The 22,838-nt window shown below is 45.7% G+C and overlaps 1 protein-coding gene across 1 annotated transcript in view; it reads right to left on the bottom strand.

Annotated features, from left to right (window-relative positions):
• The window catches only part of LOC137504562 (E3 ubiquitin-protein ligase RNF213-like), a 526,907-nt gene that overhangs the window by 285,170 nt on the left and 218,899 nt on the right, over nucleotides 1–22,838 (bottom strand). The window contains exon 22 of the mRNA XM_068233144.1: nucleotides 8,854–9,630. Within this exon, the coding sequence (XP_068089245.1) occupies nucleotides 8,854–9,630 (777 nt within the window). The remainder of the gene's footprint in view (nucleotides 1–8,853; nucleotides 9,631–22,838) is intronic.

Raw genomic sequence — 22,838 nt, forward strand, 5'->3', positions numbered from 1 at the left:
TCGCTAGGGATATCAAATCTAACCCAAAAAAGTTTTACAAGTACATCAACTCTAAAAAAAGAAAGGTTGACTGTATAGGACTCCTAAAGGATGAGGGTGGGAACTCAATGGTGGATGACCAAGGTAAGGCAGAGTTATTAAATGCTTTCTTTGCTTCTGTCTTCACAAAGGAAACAGCACTGTTGCAAATTACAGAGGCAGAAGAGTCAATCTTCAAACTGTAATATTAAATACTTAATGCAGGAAGAAGTGAAGGCAAGACTAAATAAATTAAAAATAGACAAGGCACTTGGCCTGGATGGCATGCATCCTCGGGTCCAAAGGGAATTAAGTTCAGTTATAGATAAACCCCTTTATCTTATCTTTTGTGACTCTCTTTCAACTGGCAGAGTCCCAGTGGATTGGCGTACAGCCCACGTTTTCCCATTATTTAAGAAGGGCAAAAAATCAGATCCAGGAAATTATAGACCTGTAAGCTTAACATCAGTTGTATGCAAACTATTTGAGGGGTTACTAAGAGATACTATACATGACTTCATAGTAGAAAATAATCTGATTTCTCAGCATCAACATGGGTTTACTAAAGACAGGTCCTGTTTGACTAACATGCTCAGCTTTTATGAGGTAGTGAATGCTAATATGGATATTGGGAATGCTGTAAATGTGATATACTTGGACTTTGCAAAGGCCTTCGACACTGTTCCCCACAAAAGTCTGGTGCAAAAGTTGAGGATGCAAAGACTGGGGAAGAGTCTGTGTGCATGGATAGGGAACTGGCTAATGGACAGAAAACAAAGAGTTGTGGTCAATGGATCGTACTCAAAATGGGAGACTGTTAGCAGTGGGGTACCACAGGGGTCTGTACTGGGTCCAGTGCTCTTCAATTTATTTATTAATGACCTAGTAGATGCAGTAGTGAGCAATGTTGCTATTTTTGCAGATGATACAAAATTGTGCAGAATCATCAACTCTCAGGAATATAGTGTCATATTGCAACAGGATCTGGATAGGATGGCTATATGGGCACATACATGGCAGATGAAATTCAATGTTGAAAAATGTAAAGTCATGCATTTTGGACGTACTAATGGTCTAGCACCATACAAATGAAATGGGATACAGTTGGGGACATCAAACTTGGAGAAGGACTTAGGAGTACTCATCGACAACAAGTTAAATAATCGTACTCAATGCCAAGCCGCTGCAGCTAAAGCTAACACAATTTTGTGATGCATTAAAAGGGAAATAAAAACTTGAGATGCTAGCATAATATTGCCCCTGTTTAACTCTCTAGTAAGGCCACATCTGGAATATGGAATCCAGTTCTCGGCACCACATTACAAAAAAGATATTGCAGTTTTAGAGCAGGTGCAGAGACTAGCAACACAATTGATACGCGGGATGGAAGGTCTCACTTACCAAGAAAAGTTAGATAAACTGGGTTTATTTAGTCTAGAGAAAAGACGTCTTAGAGGGGATCTAATTAACATGTATAAATACATCAGAGGGCAATATAATAGCTTGGCAGATGACCTTTTTGTCCCTAGGCCTTCTCAAAGGACTAGAGGACATGATCTGCGCATGGAGGAAAACGTTTTAGCCATTTATTTAGGAAAGGGTTCTTTACAGTAAGAGTGATTAAGATGTGGAATGCATTGCCACATGAAGTAGTTATGGCAAACTCTACACCTGCATTTAAAGGGGGCTTAGATGCTTTCCTTGCATTGAAAGACATCCATGGCTACAATTACTAGCTAATGCCTAATGATGTTGATCCAGGGATTTTATCTGATTGCCATCTGGAGTCGGGAAGTAATTTTTCCCTTTTGGGGCTAATTGGACCATGCCTTGTAAGGGTTTTTTTGCCTTCCTCTGGATCAACAGGGATATGTGAGGGAGCAGGCTGGAGTTGTACTTTGTACTGGTTGAACTCAATGGATGTATGTCTTTTTTTCAGCCAGAATAACTATATGTATGTAACTATGACATTTTTTATCGTAACAACCAACGATTTATAGAGGAAAATCATGACGATTAACAAGATTGCCCAAACTTTTGCATCCCACTGTATGTATTGCACTGTCCGAGTTTTGATTTTAGTGATTTTTTTTCAATAGTAAAAAAAAGGAAGAACTTAGGTCGGTAGTTTGTGAGGTGGAGCATTTAAGGGTTAGGTCTTAGGTAGGTGGTTTGTGTGGGATGTTTAGAGTTCGGGGGTTTAAGGATTAGGCATTAGGTAGCTAGTTTGTGAGGTGTAGAGGGGGTTTAAGGGCTAGGCATTGGGGGAAGGGTTCTATGTGAGAGTAAGGTTAGGTTTGGCCATAGTAAAATATCAGTATTTAATACCAATAGTTTATTATCTGCATTACTGAGCACCCAAATTTCCAGGCACCATTATAGGACGGCTGCATCTGCACCTTGGGGTGCCTCCTCACTACCAGTGATTTCCAGCCCAGACCCCAATTTTTTGGGTGGCTGATGGTGTTTGTTAGGTCTTTGAACTCAAACACCTTTTTTTCTGGAGCACGACCTGCACAGTCGAAGATCTGAAGAACTCGAGTGACTATGGGTTTTCCCCACTGGCATATACACTCTGAGAACCTTGTACATGGTGATTGTGCATTGACCTACAACCTCAATATACTACAGGATTAGGGGCTGCTGGTGTCCCTGTCTCTCCTTTTTGTCTCCTATGAAAGGTCCTTGGACTCCAATGGTCACCACACCCTTTACAGTGGAAAACATCCTCTGATCACAAATGTAAGAAATATCCTAAATCATATGCCAAGTCATTAATAGTTTTCTATTTTAACTAACAAGTGGACTGATCAGACAAAAACGATTTCAGGTTCAGAAGTAAAAGATTTATTCCACAAATGATGAAGTGCACTTGTATACTCACCAGTCTGTGAAAGGTTGCGTGACCCCTTATAATGCCACACAAGTGCTCGTGCTGCAGATTCTCCTCCACTAGCAGATGTTCCATAAACAGGACCATGGCCAGTACATTGTTCCAGAGGGTTCTGTCAGATGTATAACACAATGAATACATAGTTGTGTTCATTTCAATAGACATGAAAAACCTACTTACTGTAGGTAAATGTGTGCAAATATATAACAAGCAGTACACATGGACTTGCCAGCGGCCTGTGTTCCTTCTTATCTGCAGGAACTCCTATCAATGGGGGAACATACATTTAGCATGGAGATTTGTAATCTCCTGAATTGTGTGCATGGTCAAAGGAAAATACCTTCCTGTATCTGAGTTCCAGTATTTGAGCAAGGCAGCACTAATCCCTCCCATTCCTTGGCTAGATCCAAGCCTTTCAGTTCAATAATTACATTTTTCTTTTGTTCCTCATTTGCATAATGGTACTAAGCATTTTAACCACTTTGCAACCAGCCGTGAACGGAGCTGGCAGGCTGTGAAACAAAAAAAAAATGGCCGCAAATACTTGTACAGCGCTGTAATTTAGTGCAGCGCTGTACGGGGGACAGCTCTGTCACTGAGCTGTCCCCAGGAAAGGCTCACAAAGCGATCCCTCTCATAGGCTGATGCCTATGCGAGGCGATCGCTGTTATTGAATCTCGAGGGGGAGGGATACATGTAAAAAAAAAAAAAAAATTGGAAAAAAAACCCCTAAACGTGGCAGCAGCAGTTGGATGCCACCAACAGAAAGTTCTGTTGGTGGCAAAAAAAGGAGGCAAGAATCATTTGTGTGCTGAGTTGTATGGCCGTGCAATAAGCTGCTAAAGCTGCAGAAAGTTTCTGGTGTAGATAATGCACTTATGATAAGATAGTGCATTATCTACACCAGAAACTCCAGGAACATTACCCTGCAATAAGGGCCCTTTTCCACCAGCGCGTTTGCGCTGGCTGAATCGCAAAAACGCAAACCGCTAGCGATTTTACAATCGCTACGGTTTGCTTTTTAACATAGGAATCGCGGTAGGTCATTTCCACTACCGCGATTCGTTTTTGCCGGGAACGCGAACGCGCGGCGGAGCGATAATTGCCGCGATTTTGCTATGCAGTGCATAGCATAGCAAAATCGCGGCCGCGAACGTCGGGGAATCGCCGGTTTTGCGATTCAGCAATCGCTAGCGTTCAGCGTGAACGCTAGCGACTGCAGGTGGAAAAGGGCCCTTACACAAGGTGTGAGACCTGCCCTTATATCTTGTGCACAAGCCAAATACAAATACCAAACTCACAGAAATATCATCAAATACCAGACCAATTTTCCTGTGAATCATCCAATGTTGTATACATGATACGCTGCATGAAATGCCCCTCAAGAGGAATCTATATAGGAGAAACAGGACAAAAACTGCGCACAAGAATGAACCATCACCGCTTTAAAATTAATGAGGGTAAAATGGACACACCAGTGGGCCAACACTTTTGTGAACCAGGACACAGCATGCAAGATCTAAAAGTACTTATTCTTAAGGGTAACTTCAAAAATGAACAAGCAAGAAAGATTTCTGAGTACAAATTTATGAAAATGTTCAAGACATTAACAGAAGGTTTAAATTGTGGAATGGGATTCATGACTCCTTATGTAACATGATTGACTTGGCTTCACTATCTTCAGAAACCTGCTAGATTTCATGTTTGCTTGCATAAGCTCACTGGCTCCAGCCTGCTGATCACCTGACATCTAACTGCTTGCATAATTTAACTTTATCAGTTAGCCATTAAAAGGTATTACTTTTACAAGACTGTTTTTTTCTACCTCCAAATGACCGGACAAAGCCAATGTTTTCATGCAAGAAGAAATACAAGTCAGATTTTCAACTAGAGAAGGAGAAGGTCAGATGCCCCCAGAAGAAGGCAAATTACTGTGAATTAAGGCATTTGCAGTGTAATGCACTTATTATAAAGCGGTGTCAGCATTTAAAAGATATTCATCCTTAATGTTTTAGTAATATTCATATCCACATATTAGAGAAATCCTTGTAACTACAAAATTACATAAAATTCTGGCAGCCCAAAACAGATGAAGTGTATTATTGATTGCCTGACGTACATTTCACAGCAGATCATGGCATTTCCTCCGAGGCCCAACAAGACATTCATACTCCTACAATATCAGGTAAGTTCATCAACTATGCATTAAAGTTTCACCTTGATCAGAGGAAAAGAAGGTGGTCAAATAATTCCTGAAGGATACGTGCCTGAAGTGATAATATTATATATGTATATAAAAAAATGATTTCAGCAAGGCTTGGTGTACAGAGGCGCCAGAGTAGAATAAAAACATTTAAAAACCGTCTAAAAGAGGGGGATGTTCAGGTGGACTTACCTCCCTCAAAAATATAAAACTCAATTGAGTCACAATATATCAATACAAAAATTTTATCCAACTCCACTTAGTGCAACGCGTTTCGCAGGTGTGGTCCTGCTTCATCAGGCAAACAGGAGTATAACTCAATGGGTCTAAATGCAGAAGTGAGCACCTCTGTCAACTTCTTTAAACGTTTTTATTCTACTCTGGCGCCTCTGTACACCAAGCCTTGCTGAAATCTTGATTCCACCCTCGGTGGAGGGGTGCTACCCCGTTTCCTATCTACAGAGAGTGACATCTTAAAAACCTGAGTGGGGTCAGGTTCTAATACTCCCCACCTGCACTTGAACTGGTTGCCTATGGGTAACCCATGTTTGTGAGTATATCTAAATATTTTGCTTTAAACCACAACCAACTTAACAATACTATACCATATTGGGCTCTCGATTTCTCTGTGTTCTTTCAAGCATAAAAAAATGATGTCCTAGAAGACAATTGGATGTTAATCAAAAATAAAAGCATATCCTCTCCTCCAGTAACCCTGCATGGTTAAATGCCATGACATTCATGTACTCTCCATCCATCCAAACAGGGGTGCTGGAGGACAGGATACCATAACTTTCTGATTATGAATTTCTTGTTGAACCTCTGAGGAAACCGAAAGCTCTAAAGCAGAGAGATACAGTCAAGTGTATAGGCTTACTGGAGGAGCTGGTAGGGGTCATGCTTCTATGGACTTATCTAATTTACACCACAGCAACTACTAGTTGAAGCCAGAGTTATTATGCTGGGTGATAACTATCATGCATGATGATTAGCAGTGACTTAAAGCGGAATATAACCCTGCATTTCAACTTTGCTCTAAAACATTATTTACAGCATAATATATGCAACCAGCATTTTTTTTTACTAGACCAGCATTGGAAGGGTTACACACAGAGCTTGGAAGTTCCCTGCAGAGAAATGCTGCGGCAGCCGAACTTTAGATAATGATACATTTAAGTAAACGCAAGATAACAAGTGAGGAATGTGACACATTCTCTGACTGTGCAGGAGCTGCTGGAGACAGAGAGACACTGAAAGCTTGTCTCCCTGCAAAACAGCAACGAATAAAACCAGTTAATAAAATGCAAAGTCAGCTCTCTGTGACGATGGGTGTCAGCACACAGAGAGTATCTGATTATTGGTGATCTGCAGTATCACCAACAATACAGACGTATACCTGATTATTAGTGATCTGCAGAATCACCAATAATACAAGTATAAACAAGAAAGGTTGTGACTGGGCACACCATCTGAAGTAGGGTGCTTGGTATTTGTGGTATAGGCAAACCACCAAAGCATAAGTCCAGTGTTCAAATATACCAGCACTCCAATTTCTCAAAAAATTCACGCTCTTTTATTGAGCTGACATATCCACAGTGATGACCACAATTGTTTCGGGGCCTCGCAGGGTCCCCCTTTCTCAAGGCGTGTGTGGTTACAATCAAACTTCCAAATACAACTAATATATACATCATTAATCCCTTATGCCCCCACCCCAAACCATAGTGAAAAGGTGATGTCATCTCCTCTGCTCAAAACAACAACATATACCCATTTTGTCAAATGTTCACTCATCTATCCATAAGCGATACAGCTTTATACTCCAGTGTACACAATGCTACTGAGTCATACATGTCTACCTGTCCCAGTGTCTCCTCGCGGTGTTCCTGTCGTAATCCATGCTGATTAGTGCCACCATTCAAATGTAAACATCCAGCGGGGAGCCGTTACTGGTTATGACTGACAGTTCCTCCTGTTCATACTCCCGTATCAGGCTATCGTTGCGCGCCGCTGGCCACGCCCCCCGCTTCGTGACTGGTTAGAGCCATCAAACCAATCACTATGCGGCATCACATCGCTGCCCGGCAACCGGGGCCGCAAGGAGTCATGGGATTGACTCCAGCGTGTATCACTGTTGCCAGGCTACGCTAATGTAGCTCACGTGGGGCTGGAATCTACGGTGTCTCAGTCACCTCCTCATGAGGTTACAACAGTGACACCCAGTGGTGGAGGAAAACCTGTATGCCATGAGTACGTCGCTCCTGCATTAGCGACCTCTGGTGGGAGAAAATAAAACAACTCTAATGCGTTGTTTTGATTGAGATGACATCTAGTGGGCAAAAATAAATTATACATTTGAATGTGGTTAAATCACCTCATCCTCAGCAACACAGTCTTACCGAATGACTTCACTGTGGATATGTCAGCTCAATAAAAGAGCGTGAATTTTTTGAGAAATTGGAGTGCTGGTATATTTGAACACTGGAATAATACAAGTATGTCTAACCTCTGGACACCAAGCAAAGTGATTGGGTGCAACAGTAACCTAATAGACCAAACCACACCAAAGGGCTGGTGAGGTAATAACGGTACACTGTACATGCACTAGCGTACTAGTTCCAGCAGGCTGGAGAGTTTAATAATGAAGAGGCTGAATCTCCCGGGGAGCGGGTGATTCAGACAATACTGCAGACACGAGAACACCCGAGGGGCGGGTGACCCAGACTGGACAGTAGTGTAAGAGATACAATGGTACTACAATAACAGATACCCTAATAGTGTGGGTAATTAAGGCTGTACCACAGGTAAAGAGAACTGTTCCACCAGAGGAGCTGGAGTAACTAATACCTCACCAGTGGCAAGGGCCCACTGATGAGTAGAATGGTCAGGCAGGCAAGGTTCGGCAACAGAGAGATCAGTATATACAAAATCGTGAGGCAAGAGAGTAATCGGTGATCAGGCAGAGGTTCAGCAACAGGAAGGTACGTATCGGTATAGAATCGTGAGGCAAGAGAATAGTCGGTGATCAGGCAGAGGTTCAGCAACAGGTAGACAGATGGGCAGAAGTACAGGATCAGAGAGCAGAATACAAAGTCAGAGTGCTAGCCAGAGTCGTACGCAGGAGATCAATACAATAGTAAAATCCTAGTCTGGGTGTGACGTCCTTGGTGTCAACACCCCGGATCTAGTCTATACAAAACAACGATCACAAGAGAAATAAACCTAACTTGGTGTGAAATCCATAGCATCAACACCAGGGAACTATCTAAGGTCTGCGCGCTCACACGCAAGTATTCACGACAACAGACGAAGAAGAAATGCCAGCTGGAGGCTTTTGAAGCAGAGGAGACCTCACTGGCACGCCCCCCTCATCAGCCAATCCTGGGCGCCGTGGGTCTCCCCTGACGTCAGCCGACCAGCAGGTCAGCTGACGGGCTTCCTCCCCGCATAAAGTTCCCGTCTATGCGCGCGCCCGCGCACTATGGCAGTCCCCTGTACGGGGGAACGTTCCGTCCTTGGCGTCCTGCTCGCCGAACGGACGGATGAGCGCCTGGAGGCAGCTGCGGTGGCGGTGCTGTTCGCCGCAGCTGCCTCGGATGTTACAGTACCCCCCCTTCTAGGCGTGGGCTCCGAACACACACCCCCCGGCCTATCAGGATGTCTTCTATGAAACTCCATCCTAAGCTCCTCAGCATGCATGCGGGAGAGTGGTACCCAGGATCGTTCTTCTGGACCATACCCTTGCCAGTGGACCAGATACTGCAAGGATTTCCGCACTTGCCGGGAATCCAAGATCTTTTCTATCTCGTACTCCGGCTCTCCGTTGACCACCACAGGAGGAGGAGGAGTAGCATCCACATTCACGGCAGGTTTTAATAGAGAAACATGGAACGTCCTAACACCTCTGAAACTGGAGGGGAGTGACACCATGTAGGTAACCTCATTAATTCTTTTAGAAATAGGATAGGGCCCAATAAATTTGGGACCCAGCTTGACAGAGGGCTGCCTCAGGGACAAGTGACGAGTGGAAATCCACACCAAGTCTCCCGGTGTGAACCTCCACTCCACTGACTGTCTCTTGTCTGCTTGCCTTTTTTGAGTTAAAAAAGCCTTTTTCAAATTTTGTTTCACCTTCATCCAGATGCCCTTCAAAGTTTCCGACCAATGTTCCAAGGCTGGAAAGGGTGAGGCCGCCACAGGGAGAGGTGAAAACTTGGGTGATCTCCCCGTCACAACCTGGAACGGGGAGAATCCAGATGAAGTTGAATTTAAATTGTTGTGGGCAAACTCGGCATATGGCAGGAATCTGACCCAGTCAGTCTGGGCATCGGCCACATAACACCTAAGAAACTGTTCGAGGGCTTGGTTTACCCTCTCAGTCTGGCCGTTGGTCTGCTGGTGGTAGCCGGAGGAAAATGACAACTTCATCCCCAATTGCTGGCAAAAGGCTTTCCAGAAGCGAGAAGTGAACTGGACTCCCCTATCAGACACCACATCCTGGGGAATCCCATGCAGTCTAAAGATGTGGAGAATAAATAACTGCTAATTCCTGTGCAGAGGGGAGTCCGTTCAAGGGGATGAAGTGTGCCATCTTACTGAACCTGTCGACTACCACCCAAATGACCGTTTTACCCTCGGAGAGAGGTAATTCGCCCACAAAATCCATGGAAACATGGGTCCAAGGTTCCTCGGGTATGGGAAGAGGCTGCAAGGTGCCAGCAGGCGTCGCCTAGAGAAGCCTTACTCCGAGCACAAACAGCACAGCTTCCCACAAACTCCTTGCAATCAGAAGCGACGGAGGGCCACCAGACACTGCGACGTAGTAATTCCAGGGTGCGAGCCACTCCTGGGTGACCAGCATTCTTATGGGCATGGAATGCCTCTAAGATTTTAAATCTTAAATGGAGGGGGACAAAAAGAACCCCCTCTGGTTTCCCCTCGGGGACTTCTTGTTGAAAAGGGCCCAGCTCTAAGGCCCAATCCAATTCGACCTGTGCTTCAGAGGGTTCTGGGTCCTGTTCACTGGTTTCAGAAATTCGGGTCTCATTTACTGCAATGAGAACCTGCTTCAAGCAGTGATCCTGACAGTAGGGAGACCAGCTTATCAACTGTCTAGTACGCCAATCAATGTCTGGGGAATGCCTTTTTAACCAAGGCATTCCTAAGATGACCGTAGATGTGGACATCTCCAATACCAGAAATTGCATGATGGTGGGCCGTCTCTCCTCCTCCCCTTCCCCGCGCCGGGCCTCTATCCCCTAGCCCTCTTCCCTTGCCAACCCGGAGCTGACGCGCTTCTGCCCTTTGGAGCGCGGACTTCCGGTTTGCGGATGGGGATGTGGAGCGCAGGGCGCGTCTCCGGATTGTGGCCAATGGGTGCATGCGGGGATGCGGCCGGGGGCCTAGGTGTGGGCGGGCAGGGTGGGGGAGGTGGCGAGCGGCCACAGTGTGTATTTGAATGGCGTCTTGGGACGCCACAGGGAATAGGCACTACAAATTTCAGGATGCTAGTTCCTGATGAGGCCGAAGCAATTCGGCGAAACATGTTGAGCCTATAGTCATCCTTACAGCAACTGACTACCAGAGACCTCCCGATGGACCTGGCCTGCTAATCTACAGCACATGAGGACGCTGAACGGAAGGGTAATTCATGAACCTCTAATACCCAATGCACCTGTATGAACTGTGCTGGCTGATTACATGTCTATGCTCTCAGAGCATTCAAGTGTAAGTTTACCACTGATCTGCGAGTGGGATAGTGGACTTTTGCTTGATGTGAGGGGCAGGAGCCCGGTGCACCCACTTTGATTGACAACTTGTTAGCAAGCTGCTGCAACCTTACTCAGCTAAGTTTTTCATCTTTATGCATATATGCTCTACCTCCGTGCTTGGGTATCAACAGTCTATGAACTCTGCTTTAACCATCTGCAATTGCATGGCTTGCTTTTTGTCTATTGAAGGATGCTACTCCTTTGTATGCAAGCTGAAGCTTGAACTGTCTGAGCTTGCCTGCTGAGGGTACAATAAGGGATTTGTGATTACCGTCCCTCATTAATTGTTCCACTGCTGACATCTGCGACTGGGATTATAGGTGGATCTTTTGCTCTTGCTACTGTTGCACAGGCTCTCAGGCACGGTTTCCTGGGTCAAACAGTGAGAGACTTTTTGACCCAGTTCACAAGGCCTCCTTCAACTACCTTTTGGACTGATGATAATAGCTAGTGGTTGATCTCATGCTTGTATTGTGCAGGTCTCAGGTGCAGTTTTTCTGGACAGACATTTGGAGAGATCTTTTGTCCTAGTTACAAGGTCCTTTTCAAAAAGGAAAAACATTTTGGGACCGTTCATAATAGTTTCCTCATTTACAGGTCAAGGAGGATCTATTTATCTAGACATAGGGGACTGCAGCCCCTTTTGTCTTTCTCTCTGGAGTCAGTTGTTTTATTTGCCAAATCAGTATGTATGAGAGTATCATGTATTTCTTAATGATTTTTAGAGTTTTGTATTAATAATACTAGATTTATTAAAGATTTTTCTATTTTTTCACATGCACCCAAGAGTCAATTCTCCTTTTGTATCAATTCATTATCTATTGTTGACATGGTGCATGTGAGTTAATAATTTATCATTTTGTTCACAACGCACAAAATTAGTGTGTGAGTGTTTTCAATACTAACTTTTGGTCCCATCAGGCCCAGATTCACCATTTTTAGCAATTGTATTGATAATAAAACAAATACTGTACACATTGTCGCTGACTTTTGTGCCACTGAGTGGTTGTCATGCAGTGTTCCACCAACAGATCATTGTCACCTAACCATACTGTGAGTTTTGTCTCTGATATCCGACAGTCAGTGTGTTGGTGAAGTCAAGTGTCACTGACATTTTTGACATTTTTGACAATACTCTTTGGCTAGTCACTCAGGAAAACAAACATGGCAGGCACAGGCAGAGACAGGCCAAAGATCAGAGGTTATAGGGGGCATGGTGGTGCGTCATCCTGCAGCCATGGCATATGTGACCTTCTGCGGAAAAAAGCCATTACTTAGAGTGACCAGACGTCCCGGATTGCCCGGGATGCGTCCCGGATTCGGGGTCTGCTGTCCCAGGCTGCATGAGCTCCCGGGAAACGTCCCGCTTTCAGCAGCGGGACGTCCCGGCCTCGGGACTCTGGCCACTCTATCTTCATGAACTGGCAGCGGCGTCTATAGACGCCGTGCCAGTTCATTGCCCGCAGCCCCGCTCCAGCCTCCTTACTGTCATCGGTGTTCCGACAGGGCCGACACCGGCAGGCGAGCAGGGCTACGGCAAGATGGCTGCTGAAGCCCTGTACTGGAGACTATTTGTGTCTCCAGTACAGGGCTTCGGGCGCCATCTTGCCGTAGCCCTGCTCTGCCTGTCAGCGCGGGAGACTGCAGGAGGATCGTCCGGGGGAGTCTTCTGCCAGGTGAGTAAATGCTTTTTTTCCAGGAGAACTTTGCCCGCAGTGCGTTTATTTTCTGGTGACATGTGTGCCCGCAGTGCGTTTATTTTCTGGTGACGTGTGCCCGCAGTGCGTTTATTTTCTGGTGACGTGTTTGCCCGCAGTGCGTTTATTTATGGTGACATGTTTGCCCACAATGCGTTTATTTTCTGGTGACATGTGTGCCCGCAGTGCGTTTATTTTCTGGTGACATGTTTGCCCACAATGCGTTTATTTTCTGGTGACATGTGTGCCCGCAGTGTGTTTATTTTCTGGTGACGTGTGCCCGCAGTGCGTTTATTTTCTGGTGACATGTTTGCCCGCAGTGCGTTTATTTTCTGGTGATATGTTTGCCCGCAATGCGTTTATTTTCTGGTGACATGTTTGCCCGCAGTGCGTTTATTTTCTGGTGACATGTGTGCCCGCAGTGTGTTTATTTTCTGATGACGTGTGCCCGCAGTGCGTTTATTTTCTGGTGACATGTTTGCCCGCAGTGCGTTTATTTTCTGGTGATATGTTTGCCCACAATGCGTTTATTTTCTGGTGACGTGTGCCCGCAGTGCGTTTATTCTCTGGTGACGTTTGCCCACAATGCGTTTATTTTCTGGTGACATGTGTGCCTGCAGTGCGTTTATTTTCTGGTGACGTGTGCCCGCAGTGCGTTTATGTTCTGGTGACATGTTTGCCCGCAGTGCGTTTATTTTTTGGTGACGTTTGCCCGCAGTGCGTTTCTTTTCTGGTGACATGTTTGCCCGCAGTGCGTTTATTTTCTGTTGACATGTTTGCCCACAATGCGTTTCTTTTCTGGTGACATGTTTGCCCACAATGCGTTTATTTTCTGGTGACATGTGTGCCTGCAGTGCGTTTATTTTCTGGTGACGTGTGCCCGCAGTGCGTTTATTTTCTGGTGACATGTTTGCCCGCAGTGCGTTTATTTTCTGGTGACGTTTGCCCGCAGTGCGTTTCTTTTCTGGTGACATGTTTGCCCGCAGTGCGTTTATTTTCTGGTGACGTTTGCCCACAGTGCGTTTATTTTCTGGTGACATGTTTGCCCGCAGTGCGTTTATTTTCTGGTGGCATGTTTGCCCGCAGTGCGTTTATTTTCTGGTGAAATGTTTGCCCGCAGTGCGTTTATTTTGTGCTGACATGTTGCCCGCAGTGCGTTTATTTTGTGCTGACATGTTTGCCCGCAGTGCGTTTATTTTGTGCTGACATGTTTGCCCGCAGTGCGTTTATTTTGTGCTGACATGTTTGCCCGCAGTGCGTTTATTTTGTGCTGACATGTTTGCCCGCAGTGCGTTTATTTTCTGGTGAAATGTTTGCCCGCAGTGTGTTTGTTTTGTGCTGACATGTTGCCCATTGCGTTTATTTTGTGCTGACATGTTGCCCATTGCGTTTATTTTGTGCTGACATGTTGCCCATTGCGTTTATTTTGTGCTGACATGTTGCCCACAATGCGTTTATTTTGTGCTGACATGTTGCCCACATTGCGTTTATTTTGTGCTGACATGTTGCCCATTGCATTTATTTTGTGCTGAAATTTTGCCCACATTGCGTTTATTTTCTGGTGTCTGGGGTAACTGTTGCTGCATTTATTATTTAATGGTCATAGTTGGCTATGCTTGCTGCTTTGGGGTTACGGTATACTATTAAATAGCATCACACAGTTTCTGCACACCCATGATGCGAAACCTCGTCTGACCACATCATAGCGTAAACACTGCTTTCTTATGCCTCACTGTTACATCATTATGTCATCTCCGCCCATACAATATCATGGCCACACCCATTTTTCGGCATGGCCCCCCCCCCCCCCGTCCCAGGTTGAACCAACAAAAATCTGGTCACTCTACATTACTTCCCAGAATGCAGAAGAGGTTGTTGACTGCCTGGCTCACTCAGCATTCCACCTCTTCTTCTGCCAACATTCCGGCACCCTCCTCCTCCTCCTCTGCTGTGGTCAACCCCTCCACCACCACAGATCCTCCAACTGAACTGTGAAGAGGAGCTATTTTCCCATGCGTTGACAGACCAGATTGATGTAAAAGTGTTCTTGCCATTAGATGAAGAAGAGGAGCAAGGCAGGCACTTAGCTGAAAGTATCCAGGTCACCACAAGGTGTAATGTCCCTGCTGTTGTATATTGTGAGCTTGAAGCTGTAAGCAATGATGAGGGTGATGATTGGTGATGGATGAACCAGAAAAAGGAGAAACAGGAAGAGGAGAGTTCAGAGGGGGAGACCGAGCCTTGCAGAGGGAGGAAAAGGCCAGGAAGCAGAGAAAAGTCACAGGGGACAGGAGGCAAACAGCACAGTGTGATGACATCACCAAGGGTCAGCCAGCCGAGATCAGGCAACCACTGCGCCCAGTCACTTCTAGCGGTACTAGACCAGCTTAACAAGGATTTTTAAGGTGGCAATATTTCTATGGGTCTGCTGCTGACAAAACCTATGCCATCTCCTGTGCCAAGAGAAACTTATCCTTGGTAAGACCAGCACGCATGAAGCAACAACACTGAGAAGGCACCTGGAGTCCCATCACAAGGTTTTTTGGCATGAAGCCCTTAAAGGAGTCATCAGGGGGTTTTAAGAACAATAAGTGCTACTTACCTGGGGCTTCGTCCGGCCCCAAGCTCCCAGCATGTCCCTCGCCGCAGCTCATGGTGAGCAGTTCGCCTGTGAAGCTTCCCAGTACCCGTCAATGATGTCAGGCCGACCCAGCCTGCACAGTATGCTCCGGTCCACGTGGCGGTGATTGACAGTGCCGCTTGTGCGGGCACACTACAGGCTGACCTCCAGGTCGGCCTGACGTCATCGCCGGGGACCGGGAAGCTTCACAGGTGAACGGCTCACTGCGGAGCTGCAGCAAGGGACATGTTGGGAGCTTGGGGCTGAACGAAGCCCCAGGTAAGTAGCACTTATTGTTCTTAAAACCCCCTGATGACTTCTTTAAGGCAAGAAGCCCTCATAGCACAATCCAGCATCCTTGTGTTCAAACTTCTGCCTCCTCCTCATCTTCCTCATTCCCAGTTGTCCTCCACTCCACTTTCCAGCATGGCTGATTTACGGCCATCGTCACGTACTAAATGTTCCATCCCGGAGATGTTTGAGAGGAAAAAAAATATGTCATCAAGTAACCTCCTTGCCCAAAGTCTGGCTACTAGATTGTCAGAACTGCTTGCCTGCCAGCTTTTATCATACCAGCTGGTTGACTCTGAGGCAATCAAGAAATTTGTAGGTATTACGGCACCACAGTAGAAGGTACCGGGAAGAAGATATTTTTCTCAAACGGGCATCCAGGACCTGTACCAGCATGTGCTTTGGCAGGTCAATCAATCTCTGGCACACAGAGTCTGGGCTAATGTCGCTCTGATCACAGACCATTGTCACCCCAAAGATACCCAGAGTCTGTTCCACCGTGCATGTATGACAGTGTCATGTAGTGTTGCGGAAGTTGTGACTAGATACAAAAAGCCACAACGGAGATGCACTGCTGTCCACTCTGCAGGAACAGGCCAACAAGTGGCTGACCACACACAACTTCAGTGTTGGTAAAGTTGTGTGTGACAATGGGGCCAATCTGGTGGCTGCACTGAGAAAGGGAAAATTGACACACATGCCATGCACAGCACGTGTTACACCTGATTGCTCAACGATTTGGTGTAGCTAAGGAGCTAGGAGGAGGAGGCGCATGGAGATCCCCGTCATCTTCATCACGATCCCCCTCTCCTTCACCCCCCCCCCCCCAATCCCCATCGCTATGCAGGAAAGACAATTTGTGCTCACTGTGGCCTCTGTCCAGCACCAGTCACAAATCCTCCCTCGCTGCATACAGCTCCCAGTCTACTGTCTAATGTCCGGGGAAGCGGCTTGATGACGTCATCAAGCCATGTCCTGGTACTGTAGACAGTAGACCGTGAGCTGTACGCGGCTAGGGAGGATGTGTGACTGGCACTGGAAAGAGGCCACAGTGAGTAAAAATCCTCTTTCCTGCACTGCGCTTGGGATCTCTGGGGAGGTGGATAAAGTACAGTACATTGGCAGCTCCATTACCTAGCTACATATACTGGTAGCTCCTATACCTGGCTACATATACTGGTAGCTCCTATACCTGGCTACATATACTGGTAGCTCTTATACCTGGCTACATATACTGGTAGCTCCTATACCTGGCTACATATACTGCTAGCTCCTATACCTGGCTACATATACTGGTAGCTCCTATACCTGGCTACATATACTGGTGGCTCCTATACCTGGCTACATATACTGGTGGCTCCTATACCTGGCTACATATACTGGTAGCTCCTATACCTGGCTACATATACTGGTAGCTCCTATACCTGGCTACATATACTGGTGGCTCCTATATCTGGCTACATATACTGGTAGCTCCTATACATGGCTACATATACAAGCCTCCTTTACCTGGCTACATATACTGGTATCTCCTATACCTGGCTACATATACTGGCCTCCTTTACCTGGCTACATATACTGGCCTCCTTTACCTGGCTACATATACTAGCCTCCTTTACCTGGCTACATATACTGGCAGCTCCTATACATGGCTCCATATACTGGCCTCCTTTACCTGGCTACATATACTAGCCTCTTTTACCTGGCTACATATACTGGCCTCCTTTACCTGGCTACCTACACTGGTAGCTCCTATACCTGGACACATATACTAGCCTCCTTTACCTGGCTACATATACTAGCCTCTTTTACCTGGCTACATATACTGGCCTCCTTTACCTGGCTACATACACTGGTAGCTCCTTTACCTGGACACATATACTAGCCTCCTTTACCTGGCTACGTAAACTAGCCCTCCTTTACCTGGCTACATATACTAGCCTCCTTTACCTGGCTACATATACTGGCAGCTCCTATACATGGCTCCATATACTGGCCTCCTTTACCTGGCTACATATACTAGCCTCTTTTACCTGGCTACATATACTGGCCTCCTTTACCTGGCTACATATACTGGTAGCTCCTATACCTGGCTACATATACTGGTAGCTCCTATACCTGGCTACATATACTGGTGGCTCCTATACCTGGCTACATATACTGGTGGCTCCTATACCTGGCTACATATACTGGTAGCTCCTATACCTGGCTACATGTACTAGCCTCCTTTACCTGGCTACATATACTGGTAGCTCCTATACCTGGCTACATATACTGGCCTCCTTTACCTGGCTACATATACTGGCCTCCTTTACCTGGCTACATATATTAGCCTCCTTTACCTGGCTCCATATACTGGGAGCTCCTTTACCTGGCTACATATACTAGCCTTCTTTACCTGGCTACTTATACTGATAGCTCCTATACCTGGCTACATATACTAACCTCCTTTACCTGGCTACATATACTGGTGGCTCCTATACCTGGCTACATATACTGGCCTCCTTTACCTGGCTACATATACTAGCCTCCTTTACCTGGCTACGTATACTAGCCCTCCTTTACCTGGCTACATATACTAGCCTCCTTTACCTGGCTACATATACTAGCCTCCTTTACCTGGCTACATATACTGGTAGCTCCTATACCTGGCTACATATACTGGCCACCTTTACCTGGCTACATATACTGGCCTCCTTTACCTGGCTACATATACTAGCCTCCTTTACCTGGCTCCATATACTGGATGCTCCTTTTCCTGGCTACATATACTAGCCTCCTTTACCTGGCTACATGTACTGGTAGCTCCTATACCTGGCTACATATACTAGCCTCCTTTACCTGGCTACGTATACTAGCCCTCCTTTACCTGGCTACATATACTAGCCTCCTTTACCTGGCTACATATACTGGTAGCTCCTATACCTGGCTACATATACTGGCCTCCTTTACCTGGCTACATATACTGGGAGCTCCTTTACCTGGCTACATATACTGGTAGCTCCTATACCTGGCTACATATACTGGTAGCTCCTATACCTGGCTACATATACTGGGAGCTCCTTTACCTGGCTACATATACTGGTAGCTCCTTTACCTGGCTACATATACTGGCCTCCTTTACCTGGCTACATATACTGGCCTCCTTTACCTGGCTACATATACTGGGAGCTCATTTACCTGGCTACATATACTAGGAGCTCCTTTACCTGGCTACATATACTGAGAGCTCCTTTACCTGGCTATATATACTGGGGGCTCCTATACCTGGCTACATATACTGGCCTCCTTTACCTGGCTACATATACTGGGAGCTCCTTTACCTGGCTACATATACTGGGAGCTCCTATACCTGGCTACATATACTGGCCTCCTTTACCTGGCTACAAATACTGGTAGCTCCTATACCTGGCTACATATACTGGGAGCTCCTTTACCTGGCTACATATACTGGTAGCTCCTTTACCTGGCTACATATACTGGGAGCTCCTTTACCTTGCTACATATACTGGGGGCTCCTATACCTGGCTACATATACTGGCCTCCTTTACCTGGCTACATATACTGGCCTCCTTTACCTGGCTACATATACTGGGAGCTCCTTTACCTGGCTACATATACTAGGCGCTCCTTTACCTGGATACATATACTGAGAGCTCCTTTACCTGGCTATATATACTGGGGGCTCCTATACCTGGCTACATATACTGGCCTCCTTTACCTGGCTACATATACTGGGAGCTCCTTTACCTGGCTACATATACTGGGAGCTCCTATACCTGGCTACATATACTGGCCTCCTTTACCTGGCTACATATACTGGTAGCTCCTATACCTGGCTACATATACTAGCCTCCTTTACCTGACTACATATACTGGGAGCTCCTATACCTGGCTACATATACTGGCCTCCTTTACCTGGCTACATATACTGGCTTCCTTTACCTGACTACATATACTGGCCTCCTTTACCTGGCTACATATACTGGCCTCCTTGACCTGGCTACATATACTAGCCTCCTTTACCTGGCTACATATACTGGGAGCTCCTTTACCTGGCTACATATACTGGGGGCTCCTATACCTGGCTATGTATACTGGCCTCCTTTACCTGGCTAAGTATACTAGCCCTCCTTTACCTGGCTACATATACTGGCCTCCTTTACCTGGCTACATATAGTGGCCTCCTTTACCTGGTTTCATATACTGGGAGCTGCTTTACCTGACTACATATACTGGCCACCTTTACCTGGCTACGTATACTGGCCTCCTTTACCTGGCTACATATACTGGGCGCTCCTTTACCTGGCTACATATACTGGGCGCTCCTTTACCTGGCTACATATACTGGCCTCCTTTACCTGGCTACATATACTGGTGGCTCCTATACCTGGCTACATATACTGGCCTCCTTTACATGGCTACATATACTGGGAGCTCCTTTACCTGGCTACATACACTGGTGGCTCCTATACCTGGCTACATATACTGGCGGCCTCTTTACCTGGCTACATATACTGGTGGCTCCTATACCTGGCTACATATACTGGTGGCTCCTATACCTGGCTACATATACTGGCCTCCTTTACCTGGCTACATATACTGGTGGCTCCTATACCTGGCTACATACACTGGTGGCTCCTATACCTGGCTACATATACTGGCGGCCCCTTTACCTGGCTACATATACTGGTGGCTCCAAGGAAAGAAAAAAGGATACCAGGAACCCTTAAGAAAGTAATAAGCAACAGATGCCACCAACAAAAAATGGCAAACTCAAGATTGAAAAAGGGCGTACCTGTATAGTTAACACTTGTTCTTAAAAAACATCTGGACAATATGAAGACAGGTATGACCACCTATAAAATGATAAGTATATATACACTCTATCACTAAGCTAATTAAAAAAACCAGCAAGTAAAACACTTAAAGTGACCAATCAGTAACTATGGAGTTTGCCATTTTTGTTGGTGGCATCTGTTGCTTATTACTTTCTTAAGGGTTCCTGGTATTCTTTTTTCTTTCCTTGTTTCTTTCTTTACTTTAACAACCTTGTCACAACAGTGGTACTGTATATTATTACTCTCTACTTTTGCACTTTCTATTTTCTTTGCACCAGCTCATATTATGCTTCACTGCTTCACTCTTTGGTTGCATCTTATCACCACATGGTCCTAATGGCTTTATATTTTTTGGTTTTAGATTTATCTTTACATGTGGAGGCCTGATGAAGGGTCTATCCCGAAACAAGTCGACGTTGTCGCCTCAATATTTATATTTGCACTAATCTTGATGTTAATCACTGCTGTATGTTTGCCATTCTTTCCTATGGAAAATATTTCTTGAAGGATACTTTTTATGAATATTTTTGCACAAGTGTTGTCTTCAATAAAGATTTATTGTATTTTTATATATATATTTTTCAAGTTTCTTCAATGTTCTTCATATACATATCCTTGTATTGGAATAAAGTGTATATGGGTGTTGTGGCACACCTCAGAGGATATTGTTCCGTTCGATTCCCTCTACACAGAATATACATATACTGGCCTCCTTTACCTGGCTACATATACTGGCAGCTCCTTTACCTGGCTACATATACTAGCCTCCTTTACCTGGCTACATATACTGGTAGCTCCTATACCTGGCAACATATACTGGCCTCCTTTACCTGGCTACATATACTGGCCTCCTTTACCTGGCTACATATACTAGCCTCCTTTACCTGGCTCCATATACTGGGAGCTCCTTTACCTGGCTACATATACTAGCCTCTTTTACCTGGCTACATATACTGGTAGCTCCTCTACCTGGCTACATATACTAGCCTCCTTTACCTGGCTACGTATACTAGCCCTCCTTTACCTGGCTACATATACTAGCCTCCTTTACCTGGCTACATATACTGGTAGCTCCTATACCTGGCTACATATACTGGCCTCCTTTACCTGGCTACATATACTGGGAGCTCCTTTACCTGGCTACATATACTGGGAGCTCCTTTACCTGGCTACATATACTGGCCTCCTTTACCTGGCTACATATACTGGGAGCTCCTTTACCTGGCTACATATACTGGTAGCTCCTATACCTGGCTACATATACTGGTAGCTCCTATACCTGGCTACATATACTGGGAGCTCCTTTACCTGGCTACATATACTGGTAGCTCCTATACCTGGCTACATATACTGGGAGCTCCTTTACCTGGCTACATATACTGGGAGCTCCTTTACCTGGCTACATATACTGGCCTCCTTTACCTGGCTACATATACTGGGAGCTCCTTTACCTGGCTACATATACTGGTAGCTCCTATACCTGGCTACATATACTGGTAGCTCCTATACCTGGCTACATATACTGGGAGCTCCTTTACCTGGCTACATATACTGGTAGCTCCTATACCTGGCTACATATACTGGGGGCTCCTATACCTGGCTACATATACTGGCCTCCTTTACCTGGCTACATATTCTGGCCTCCTTTACCTGGCTACATATACTGGGAGCTCCTTTACCTGGCTACATATACTGGGAGCTACTTTACCTGGCTACATATACTGGGAGCTCCTTTACCTGGCTACATATACTGGGGGCTCCTATACCTGGCTACATATACTAGCCTCCTTTACCTGGCTACGTATACTAGCCCTCCTTTACCTGGCTACATATACTAGCCTCCTTTACCTGGCTACATATACTGGTAGCTCCTATACCTGGCTACATATGCTGGCCTCCTTTACCTGGCTACATATACTGGGAGCTCCTTTACCTGGCTACATATACTGGTAGCTCCTATACCTGGCTACATATACTGGTAGCTCCTATACCTGGCTACATATACTGGGAGCTCCTTTACCTGGCTACATATACTGGTAGCTCCTATACCTGGCTACATATACTGGGGGCTCCTATACCTGGCTACATATACTGGCCTCCTTTACCTGGCTACATATTCTGGCCTCCTTTACCTGGCTACATATACTGGGAGCTCCTTTACCTGGCTACATATACTGGGAGCTCCTTTACCTGGCTACATATACTGGGAGCTCCTTTACCTGGCTACATATACTGGGGGCTCCTATACCTGGCTACATATACTAGCCTCCTTTACCTGGCTACGTATACTAGCCCTCCTTTACCTGGCTACATATACTAGCCTCCTTTACCTGGCTACATATACTGGTAGCTCCTATACCTGGCTACATATGCTGGCCTCCTTTACCTGGCTACATATACTGGGAGCTCCTTTACCTGGCTACATATACTGGTAGCTCCTATACCTGGCTACATATACTGGTAGCTCCTATACCTGGCTACATATACTGGGAGCTCCTTTACCT

This window comes from Hyperolius riggenbachi, chromosome 4, assembly GCF_040937935.1.
Source record: "Hyperolius riggenbachi isolate aHypRig1 chromosome 4, aHypRig1.pri, whole genome shotgun sequence".
NCBI classification, from domain to species: domain Eukaryota; kingdom Metazoa; phylum Chordata; class Amphibia; order Anura; family Hyperoliidae; genus Hyperolius; species Hyperolius riggenbachi.